General features: G+C 38.3%; 1 protein-coding gene across 2 annotated transcripts in view; it reads left to right on the forward strand.

Annotated features, from left to right (window-relative positions):
• The window catches only part of C9 (complement C9), a 65302-nt gene that overhangs the window by 20013 nt on the left and 32784 nt on the right, over positions 1-12505 (forward strand). For both annotated transcript variants that reach the window (XM_027863393.1, XM_027863394.1), the window contains exons 4-6: positions 103-247; positions 8956-9094; positions 10400-10807. In XM_027863393.1, coding sequence (XP_027719194.1) covers positions 103-247; positions 8956-9094; positions 10400-10807 — 692 coding nt within the window. The remainder of the gene's footprint in view (positions 1-102; positions 248-8955; positions 9095-10399; positions 10808-12505) is intronic.

Genomic DNA, 12505 nt, shown 5'->3' on the forward strand with positions numbered 1-12505 from the left:
GATGGCATCCTAAAATGAGAAAGAATCAAAGAGCATTTTATTCCAGTTTGGGCAAGATAGATTATCCCTTGCCATATCGAGTCATTATTGTTTCCGATTTAGGTCGATGCATTAAAAAGCGGTTGCTATGTAATGAAGACAATGACTGTGGAGACTTTTCTGACGAAGACAATTGTGAAAAAGACCCACGTTCTCCCTGCCGTAGCGAGACAGAATTGTCTGAGCTTGGCCGGACAGCTGGATATGGGTCAGTATCCACTTAAATTACAGCGGAAATAAGCATTCCCTGGTTAGGTGAACATTATCCTTAGGGAAAAGACAAGTCACACTATAGACAAAACAAACTGTTATTACCAGTGCCAGGTCGCCAAGGAGATACGATGGAATCCTCCAGGATAAAAACAAAGTGCCAGGGATCCTCAGCCCTTGGTGGCCCATGCAGAGGTTAAATCCCTTGTGTTTGAAACAGCTTGGCTCAAATCCCAGTCCACTGGCCACTTTGACAGGGCCCCAGGAAGAATGGATCCTTTTTCACTGAGTGGAGACACATATACACTCACACACAAAAAAAGAAACAAAATTCAAATTTCAACTCTGCTATTTACTGGTTGTGTGGCCCTGGGCAAGTCACTTAGTCTCTCTGAGGCCCAGTTTCCTCAATAAAATGAGAATAATAATACCTGCACAGCCTACTTCACAAGGTTATCATGAAGAGTTTTAATAATAATAATAGCTAATATTTATATAGGAGTTTAAGGTTGGCAAAGCACTGTACACATGTTAACTCATTTGATTTTCACAACAACCCTATGAGGTAGGTGCTGTTATTATCCTCATTTTACAGATGAGGAAACTGAGGCTTAGAGATGCGAAGTGTCTTGCTTGGGGTCATATAACTAATAAATGTCTGAGGCAGGATTCAACATCAAGTCTTGCTGACTCCAAGTCCAACAATGGATTCACTGCACCACCTAGCTGTCTCCAAAAACCAAGTGCTTAATATATGTAAGTTGGTGCTGCTACTTCAGCTGCTGTTGTTGTTTTATACAGAACTATGATTATTAGTATAGGAAATGTTCTTCTATCAATGTAGGTCAACCGGTATTCTGTGACATAGTCTTAGAGAATTGAGAGGTTAAGAACTTCACCCAAGGGCACACAGTCAGTAAGTGGAGATGTGGTAGTTAGGGTGATAATAATGGATGGATCACGATGGTGGTGGTACTGAGGAAGAGGAGGAGAAAGGGGATGATGACAGCGATGACGATGAGGAAAATAAAAAACTCAATATTCTAGGAGGAAGTTATGTCTAGGGTCTATACATTGCTGGCTATACCCAAGTATATCCCCTAATTCCCAGCCCTCTTCTTCAGGACCTTAATCACCTCATAAGTCTGGAGTGTAGCAAATAAAGATGCTTGTCAACTAGTTAGTCTGATAGCTTGACTAGTTAAACTATCAGACTAGTTAGTTTGACAGTCTTCTCCCTAAAGAATTAAGTTTGGGGCTTGTTTTTTTATTTAATTTTTTTTATTTTTTATTTTAATTTTTTTCCTGAGAAGAGTAGCTCGTATATTAGTTGGTTAGCAATCAATACTGGATTATATAGTGTTATACTAAGCTAACTAAATGCATATATAAGTGCATCCCCCAAATATTTTGCTCTCTAACATCATTTAGTAGTATCACTGTTCAGTCATTTTTCAGTCTTGTCTGACTCTTCCTGACCCTGTTTGGGATTTTCTTGGCAAAGATACTGGGGTGGTTTGCCATTTTCTTCTACAGCTCATTTTACAGATGAGAAAATAGAGGCAAACAGTGTTAAGTGACTTGCCCAGGGTCATATAGCTAGTCTGAGGCCAGATTTGAACTTGTGGAAACGAACATTCCTTACTCCAGGACTGGGCCAGCACTTTATCCACTGTGCCACCTAGTTGCCCTTAAGGAGGTTGGACCAGATAATATCTGATGTCCCTTCTGTTGTTCAGTCACATCTGACTCTTAGTGACCCCATTTGGGGTTTTCTTGGCAGAGATACTGAAGTGGTTTGCCATTTCCTTCTCCAGTTCATTTTACAGATGTATCACTAATACACTAAATCTAAACATCTCCCACCTCCATGATGTCTCATGACCTTTTTATTTCATTATTTGGCCACTTTCCTGAATGTGTGATCAAGGTGGTTTGGTGATGGAACTAAATCCTCCCTGTATTGCTGCTTCATTTAACATATTTTCACACAACTAATTGAAGATCCTCAGTGGGATTTGTCTATAAAATAGCCCTAAACAGAAAATACATGCAACTATTAGCATTTTCCTAAATGAAAATATTTTTCATAAAGAATTTAAGTGCCTGCTATGTGTCAGACACTGCTAAGTGCTGTGAACACAAATGTAAACGTGTAGGAAAGTCCCAGCCTTTCAAGAGCTCCATTCTATTGGGGAAAACAGCCCACGTTGGGAAGGGAGCTACAGTCAGGAAACAAGAGGAAAGAGGGAAAAGCTGATAATACATGTGTAGCACCGTGGAGTAGAGATGGCCTTGAAGGGGTGTGATGGCCTGGTTCCAGGCAAAACAAAGTGAAAGCTGATCTGTCAGAGGTCTGCAACCACAGGAGAGGAGTCCAAGATCCAGCAGGAGCAGGAGAAAGGCCAGAGTGCATGTGACATGGCATGGATGGAGATAGTGGGGAAGGTATATAGTGGTCTCATTCCCAGAAAGATAAATGGAAAGCTTACTATCAGAGCCATTTGATTCTTGAATCATTGTAGTTTGACCAAGGGGCAGTTAGGTGGCACAGGGAATAGAGTGTCAGGCCTGAAATCAGGAAGACTCATCTTCCTGAGTTCAAATCCAGCTTTAGACACTTACTAGCTGTGTGACCCTGGGCAAGTCATTTAACCCTGTTTGCCTCAGTTTCCTCATCTGTACAGTGAGCTAGAGAGGGAAATGGCAAACCATTCCAGTATCTTTTCCAAGGAAAACCCCAAATGGGGTCATGAAGAGTTGGACATGATTGAAATGACTAAACACAATAACAATTAGACTTTTAGTGCTTTTGGTTTTCAACCTGCCAGGTAGTATGTGGTTTAATCTTCATAGCAGCCTTGTGAGATGGTCAGTACAAGTATTAGTCCCATTTTACAGATGAGGAAATGTTCTCAAAGAAGTTATATGACTTGCCCAAGGGTACATAGGTAGAAAGCAGTAGAATCAGGGATCTAGCCCAGGCTTTCATAAGCTAAATTCCAGGCTCTTTCCCTGACACCACAGCTACCTCTCTTGGGATCATAGGATCACAAATCTTAAAGTGGAAAGGACATGGGATGTCACTGAATCCAACCTTTTCAATTTACAAATGTAGCACCTGTATGTCAAAGAGGTTAAGTGACCTGCCTGGAATCACGCAGACAAATACCATAAGCCAGGATTCAAACTCAGATTCCATGATTCCCAGTTCATACCACCTTTATTTTCACTACATTGTTTTTTTTTTAAATAGACAAAAAATATAAGACAAGCAGCAACCTGAGACCATTGATGTGACCACTATTGCAGTATTCATGTATTTCTTAATCATTTAACATGTATAAAATTGTGCTACTATTTTTCTTACATTCCTATCTTTTTAAAAATAAGTCATTGATGAAATATCTGAGGGTTGTATTCTTAACCTCATTTTCCCCATAAGCCCTGTCTTTTGTTGCTTGATTTTGCATAACTCAATGCTTTTTGGGAATGCATAAATAGCAGAACTGACTGTATAGCATTGTTTTGAATGAAATATTTTGCATTTATATAATGATTTATTCTTTTTAAGACCCTTTCATGCACATTATATCATTTGAATTTTATAATTCTGCTACCATTCCCTCAATCACCCTATTGTTCTAGATACACTTTTGTGACTTCCGTTGACCAAAATTCTCTTTCCTAGCCACCACTCCCTTTAAATATTGTCTCCCTCGTTGAAATGTAAGCTCTCTGAGGTCAGGAATTGTCTTACTTTTGTATTTGTATAACCAGCATTTAACTGAGTACTGGGTACATATTAAGTACTCAATAAATGCTTGTCAATCATCCATCTATCCATTCAATCATTCATTCATTCATTATTATCTCATTTTAGGGATAAGAAAACCGAAATACAGAAAGACTTTGTGACTTGCCTAAGTCCCACATCCATTCATTTGCAGAGCCAGAGCTAAACCTGATATCTCCAAATTCCATTTCATTATATCATATTACTGCCTCAACCTCCACCCCCATCTCCATTCCAACAAAAGCCCTGAAGTTGCTTCCTCCACTTCAAAGCAGAACTGATATATAATATTTTACTTTAAAATTAGATCCCAAAGCAGGGATTTGGCTCTTAAATTAGATATGTAAAGTAGAAAAACATGATATACAAGAACTAATACTTAAAAAGGAATTATGAGTCAAAAGGGGTCATTTTACAGTTACACTTATAACAATTTATTGCATACCATTAAAGCTTTTCTTTATTTACTCTGATTGCCTTTCTTATGTGGTGCCTTCTAAATGTCTGCACAAATAGACATAAAGCAATAATAACAACAGTAATGATGATATTTCTGCAACCATGGTAATAAGCTGCATTTCTACACTTTGCCATCTGGACAATCTCTCCAAATCTTATCTTGTCAACTGTCACACACAACCAGATTCTTTCACAGATCAAGGTCCCCAACATTCGTCAGAATTATTCCACACTTTTTCTCCCAGTGAATTGCTTTCCCACTTGAATAAGGATTCCAGGAGGGTTGGGTTGGGTTGCAAATCTGAAAGACCCTTGCCTTGCAGCCCTCTAAGATTTTCAAAAGCATTTAGTGTAATCCCGCCACACCATCTTGTATTCATTGAAAACACACAAATCTAAACCAGATGAAATTATGTATGATATGCAAAGAATGCTTTCCTTGTGCTCCAGGCTTAAAATCTCCCCTGTGGATCAGGCCCAGGAAGATTTCCCTCCAGCTCACCTGGTAAACTGATGAATTGGGAGGCAGACGGGAAGACAGGCTCACGCCAAGTACTATCCATAGCACATGAGGGTTTCCTCTCTCCAGAGATAGCATTCCGCAGGAAAGGAATTTTCATGTTACCTAGAAGATCAAATTATCTCACTGTAGACTAGACTGGTTGGCTCTGCAGCAGTGGGACCAAATGGTACTTCTGATGAGTTTTGATCAGATTCACAGCAAGATCTCATGTGGTTCCAACCAAACTGCTCTGCTCAGTGTGCCCCTAGACACACCATATCCCTTCCCTTCTCCATATCTGTTCACACCGCTCCATTCCTCTTGCTTGGAATGCCTTCCCTTTTTGCTTCTACTTCTTTATCTTCTATTTACCCTTTGGGGCCCAAGTGCCCTTTCATCCATGATTCTTTAGACTACTGCAGCCCACAGTGAGAATGATAATTCCCATTTATATAATGGCAATTATATGAGAGGCGGTGTGCCATAGTAGATAGAGAGACAACTTTAAAATCAGGAAGAGCTGGGTTCCAGTCCTGCTTTTGACATATTCTGGCTGGATGACACTGAGTAAATCACTTAATCTCTCAGTATTCTGGACCACTCTTTGCAACTATAAGTTTCAGAGGAAGTACCGATCAACATTGGTAAAGAAGTTTGCTCACTCAGGGAGTTCCCTAGAACTCCTTAGGGAGCTCTAGTCTCCATCCTAATAATAATCATAATCATATTCATAATATCTGGCATTTGCATAAGTTTAGCAAAGCACTTTATATATATTATTATATTTTAAGTATTTTAACTTTATATTTTATAAAGCAGTTGTCATAACAACTCTGTGAAATAGATTGCACTGGTGTACTTGTCCCTATTTTACAAATGAAATAACTGAGACTAAGAATTTATGTGACCTACCAAGCACAACATTGTACCATCATGATACAGTGAGAAAAACAGTAGATGTGGAATCAAAAGACTTCAGTATGAATCCCAGCTCTGTGAAAGTCAATCAACCTCTGAGTAGAAAGTCAGTTTCCTTTTTTTAAAAAACAGTGGGTTACTTATAAAAGTGAATATTGAAAACTCTCTTTGCATGTAATTGGAAAAATAAAATACTATTAAGTGGGGAAATATGTCCAAAAAAATGTCAAAAAAAAACCAGTGGGTTGGACTAGATGACTTCAGAGATCCCTTCTGGGTCTAAAGTCCTATATTACTCCCTTTTTCTTTTCTTCATTTAACACTAAATCTCTTATTCTGTATTCCAAGGCAGTTGGATAGTTCAGTGGATAGAGGACTGAGCTAGGAAGACTTAAGTTCCAATTTGTCTTCAGGTACTTACTAGTTCTGCGACCTTGGGCTTCTGTGACTTCGGGTGAATCAATTAACCTTTCTCAGCCTCAGTTACCTCATCATGTAAATTGGGTATAATAATAGCATCTACATCCCAGAGTGACTATGAGGGTCAAATGGGATAATATTCATAAAACACTTTGCAAACCTTAAAGCACTCTATAAAGGCTATCATTATTATTAAAAAGGCTTCTTTAGAAGAATGCATTTTCAACATCTCGGTCAGTCTTTGAAATGTTGTACAAATTCTGTCTCCTTAACTGAGTCTCCCTTAAAATGTAATGGATATCACTGGTGAGTTAGAGAGAAAAGGACATCTCAACTTCTTTCTGCTGATTCTGAGCTGTCCTAAAATGTGCTATCCAATGAATATAATATCGCTAACTGTCTGTCATTAGGACATTCTTTTTAATGTTTTTGTAGCATTGGTGATGGGTTTCTCCTAATTTAGCCAAATTCCTTTGCTAAGTTGTCCTTTTGATCAGTGATGTGATTTGTGATACAGATGCCTCAGGGGGCAACCTGAAACTATATAGCTCCATATTGTTTTCTATGCCAATCTAATCAATCAGTCATTAAGTGTTCATGAAGTACTTACTGAGTGCCAGGCCCTATCCTAATCACTGCAGATATAAATACAAAAAAAAAAAATTAAACACTCCTTCCTCATGAGGAACTTACATTTGAGTGGGGGAGACCACAAGGATATATACAAATATATACAAAATAAAGATTCAGAGAAAATAAATATATGAAAAGTAATGAGTATAGGGTGGTTTGGGAGGGAGGGTATTAGCACTTGGGGAGAATCAGGAACAGCTTCATGCAGAAGATGGTGCTTGAGCTGCATCTTAAAGAAAGGGACTTTGTGCAGTGGAAGTGAGGAAAGAATGCGTTCCATCTGTGGAAAGACACAGAGAGAGCGGATGGATTGAGTGCTGGCTGGGAAGAACAGAGAGAAGACCAGTTTGTTGGATCATAAAATGCAGGGGGAAGCATAGCATCCATCGGGGCTGTAGGAACATGTTATGAAGGGCTTTGCAAATCAAACAAAGGAGGCAATATTCTTATCTTAGAGGCAATAGGAAGACATTGAAGTTGATTGAGTTAATGGCAGGTATCATATGGTCAGATCTGTGATTGAGGAAAATTACTTTGGTAGTTGTGTGTAAAGTAGACTAAAGTGATGAGAAGTCTGAAGCAGGGAGACCAATGTGGAAGATGTTGTAGTAATTTAGGCAAGAGAATCTAAACTAAGGTGGTACTACTCTACTCATATGAGTAAAGGGATAGGATTCAAGAGAAGGCACAAAAGCCCAAAATAGTAAGATTTGGAAACTGATTAGATATGTAGGGTGAAGAAGGATGAGGAGTTAACTATAATGCTGAAATTAAAAACCTGGAAGACTAAAAGAATGATGTTGTCTCTTATAGAAATAGTGAAATTTGGAAGAAGGGGGGGTTTAAAGGGGAAGATGAGTTCAGTTTTGGACATGTCAAGGTTGTGATGTCTCCAGGACATCTAGTTTGGAATGTCTAACAAGCAACTGGTGATATGAGACTGAAGCTCAGGGGAGAGACTAAGGCTGGATGTGTATGTATGTATGTATATAAGGTATGTATGTATACACATGTATATACACACATGTGTATGTATCTGTGAGTCATTTGTATAGAGATGACAGTTAAACTCTTTGGAGTGGACAAGCATAGGGGGTGGAAACTTACTAGCTCTCCAACCTAACCAAGTAAACTAATCAGCCCCAGACACTATCATGAATGATCCAAAGACTATGGTAATCATGCATTCTTCTAAACTGACACTCTACACTTTACAAAGAAATAGTTCTGTACAGAATGCCAAACATAGTCAGTTTATACCTAGTATACAGCCTTTAATCTTATGAATCAGCACTTAACCTTTCTACAATAACAAGATAACTATTTTCTGAAAGAAAGTTGTCCCAAAAAAAGTTGGAATTTGGGGCTGAAGAAAGGGGAAACAGTTGAACTTTTTGCCAGCAAGTTGGAATTTCAATGTTCCTACTGGAATGCTGGAAAGTACACTCTGTCTAATACAGTCCAGGAAACAAAAGCGAGGTCCTTGACGTGCAATGAGACAGCTGGAGGAGAAGGCTCATGTTTAAAGAAAGTGCAGAGAGGAAGAAAGAAGTTCTAGAATTGATTCATAGATGCAACCTAACACACACATGTTAGATTGTGCCCCTGGGATGCACTGTTTGCAAATAATTTACAGAGCTGGCATTCCTGTCTCACAGCTTACGCTGCTTTCGAGAAGAGGTTAGATTCCAGTTAGAGCAGAGAAGTTAGGAATTAGAGCCCAATTCTCCCAGTGCTTTGCTTTAGTATGTTTTTACCATTGTTCACTTAAGGCATTTTTTTATTCTCAAAGAGTTTAGGGGCTTCTTTGAGCCAGCTTCACTACTAGAGACCTTGAATGAAGAAAAGAGACCCCTGAATTATTTTCTTCCTGAATAGGTTATTGGGTAGTGATGGTGATGATGGACTCCTGAAGTGTTCTTTAGAGTTAGAATAGTGAAGGCTATTCTTGGAAATTTGCTGTCTCTTCTGTTCACAGAATCAACGTTTTAGGGATGAATCCTTTGGATACCCCCTTTGACAATGAGTATTTCCATGGTCTATGTGAGCGAATTCGAGATGGAAATACTGGGACCTATTATCGCAGGCCCTGGAATGTGGCAACTCTGAACTATGATCTAAGTCTCCCCACAGATCCTACCAAATCATCCTGTAACTTCTCAGAATCTAGTTGAAAGACATTAAAAAAGATTTTGATTAGATAAGTTTCATGAAAAATATTGGATGAAATTCTGCAAGAAAATAGAAATAATTAGTTGAATGTAAGAACTATTGGGCATTCAAAGTAGAGGTATCATGCACTTAAATCCCTCAAGAAAAGTGTTCAGATCAGCCATAATCCAAATCAATTACTTTCTGGTGAGCTGACCATCTTCAACAAATATAAGGAATCTATTGGCATCTATCTTAGAATGATGAGAAGAAATTACTGACATTGGTAGGTAAAGTCTATGATGTGATGAGTAATGATTTAAATGGTTCTTGGCTCAGAGTAGTGAGAGCCTGCCCTTACATCACCCTGCCCCTTTATCTCAATTTATGCCTTTTCTCTAACTCATCTTGTGAATGTGCTTCAATATTCACTCATTTCCCAGAAATGCCTAATACTCCCTTATCATGTTCTATCAAACTAGACTAGAAAATAATCCTGTCATTGAGATCTGAGATCTGAGTGTCTTTTTTAGAGCTTTGCATAACTTCGCTAGAACTGTGGCCCAGATAAGGATTAGGAGGTGCTTAATGCTCTCCTAGATTCCCTCTGGAGTTTATGCCCACTACCTGGATTTAGTTCCTTAAGAAAATTCTAATAACAGTGGAGGTAGAAGAGAGAAACATGAGGGACCACTTGAATGAAAGCTTGAAAGTGAGAAATGGAACATCAAATTAGTTACGGTTTACATACAAATATAAGTATTAAAACCCTCTTGGTGGCCCGTTGTGACAACAGGATTACCATTAGCATATGCTTATGCAAAACTCAACATTTTTCTTGAACCTTATGTCATCTTGTAATGAAAAAGGTGAGGGAAAGAAGAAAAAAAAAAGATGGTGAAGCTGGGAGAGAAAAAATAACCTAGATAGCTTAGTGTACCTTCTCTTCCATGCTGATTCACAGGAGAAAAAAAGTTATTTTGATTTGTTCATACCTGATACAAAAAAATATAAAGAATCTCACATTTGCAATGGACTGAGAAAGGCCATGTAGTCCATTTTCCTGATTTCAGTCTGGACTGTCTTACAAAGCTACTATCTGAGAGATAATAATATCTTATCCTCTTTTTAAAGGATCTATGTAGGGAGATCCCATTTAAATGTTTAGTAAGCTTTTGACAGATACCTAATAAATGTTAAATTAGCAAAGAAAACACCATCTAATTATTTTTTTCATTTGATTTCAAACTAACTGGTTGTTGTTCTTTTAGACCAAAGCAGAAAAAAGATTCAGAACAGACAGCTATGAAGAACATACACTTCAAATAGCAGAGACATTCAGTGAAAGGAGAACAAGTTTTGGCATTGACCTGTCTCTAAAACTGACATCTACTGAAGGCCCTTTGAAGTTACTTAATACTGTGGGATCATTTGATTCTAATGTTCCAAAATTTGGGGAAGACGAAGCCAGAGCTCCAGAAGCCAAAATGCTTGAAGATGAAATGCCTGGGGATGGAGACCCTGGGAAAGAAGCACCTAAGGGTGGAGCCCCTGGAGGAGGACAACCTAAAAAAGAATCTGATAAAAAAAAAACATCACAAAAATCTGATCTAACATTTCGATTTAGATACTCAAAAAATGAAAGTCTCCACCTCATCAAGTTCTATTCCTCGGACAAGGTAGGATGAAGAAAGTACACAATATAGATTTTTTTAAACCAACTATAATAATAGCAATGATAATAATAATTATTATTATGGCATTTATATAGCACTTAGAAAGTACTTTTACAAAGCACTTTTACAAATAATATCTTATTAGTCTTACAACAACCCTGGGAGGTAAGTGCTATTATTTTTTCCTATTTTACAGATAAGGAAACTGAGGCAAACAAAGTTTAAATGACCTGTTGAGGGTTTTGTTGTTGTTATTAAGTCATTTCAATCATGTCTGATTCTTTAATCCCATTTGAGATCTTCTTGGCAAAGATACTGGGATAGTTTTTCATTTCCTTCTCCAGTTTATTTTACAGATGAGGCAAATGAGGCAAATAGGGTTTAGTGACTTGCCCAGGATCACATAGCTAGTAAGTGGCTGAGGCCAGATTTGAACTCTGGTACTCCTAACTCCAGGCCTGCATTCTATCTACTGTGCCACCTAACTGCCCTGTTAACAGTTCCACAGCTAGTAAGTGTCTGAGGCTGAATTTGAACTCAGAACTTCCTGACTCCAAGTTGAATATTCTATTTACTGCATCACCTGGGATTGCCCCTAATGATTTTTAGCATCTGGAGCTGGCAAAAACCAGAGAAGGACATTGAAAAAACATTAAACTGTAATATGCGTCACTGGTGAAAAACAAGTGAGTATTACAGCTAAAAATGCTCCAAAGAAAGATTATTCCTTTTTTGCGAACAGGGGAGCAGCCTTCTTTGTCTCAGAACTGATGCTTGTGGAGCAGTCGAATGCTCCTCGAACCCTGATTTTGCCCTTCACAGAGGTTTGTTAGCCTTAAGTAGTCTACTTTCAGGGTTCAGGTATACTGACTAGGGACTATAATCACAAACTATTCTAACACTGACGTCAGAATTGTTTACGAGATACTCTACAAAACAACAGTAACAACATATTTATAAAAATGCTTTAAGATGTACTATTACTGATGATTCACGATAATCCATTAAAAGGAGAAAGAATATTCACTTGATACTAATTATGACCATAAGACAATGAGACTAATTTCATAAACCAGTCTTATTACTTCATCATATCTCATATTTCCTGTTTCACAGAAGTTTTAGAATTGTTAAAGATCTCAGCCATTTAGTCCAGCCATTTAGTCCAGCATACCTTAAAAGAATCTTGTGCATGTGTGTATGTATATCTCTTATTTGTGTTTCTCTGTGTGTGTGCTGAGTTTTTAAGATAAAAGTGGATCGGGGCAGCTAGGTGGTGCAGTGGATAGAGCACTGGCCCTGAAGTCAGGAGGACCTGAGTTCAAATACGGCCGCAGACCAAACACTTTGACACTAGCTGTGTGACCCTGGGCAAGTCACTTAACCCCAATTGTCTGGAAAAAAAAAAACAAAGGAAAAAAAAAACAACAGAAGATAAAAGTGGATCTAACCCCTTTGAAATAAATAGCAAATGTTCTTTCTCCAAGTGCTTCTCTTGACCTGAGACCTTCCCTAATTACCATATAGTATCTTAACGCCAATAGTAATGTAATTATAGCTCTTAGGTCCCAAAGAACAGTACCTCAGATGCCAGCAGAAAATTCCTACTGACAAAGCGGCATCATAAACTAGTCAAATTTGACATCTCCTAATTTAATTCTTAAGAAAAATACACACATGGACACTTGAGAGATCCCTTCA

This window comes from Vombatus ursinus, unplaced genomic scaffold (genome assembly GCF_900497805.2).
Source record: "Vombatus ursinus unplaced genomic scaffold, bare-nosed wombat genome assembly UNPS02014772.1, whole genome shotgun sequence".
Taxonomy (NCBI): Eukaryota; Metazoa; Chordata; class Mammalia; order Diprotodontia; family Vombatidae; genus Vombatus; species Vombatus ursinus.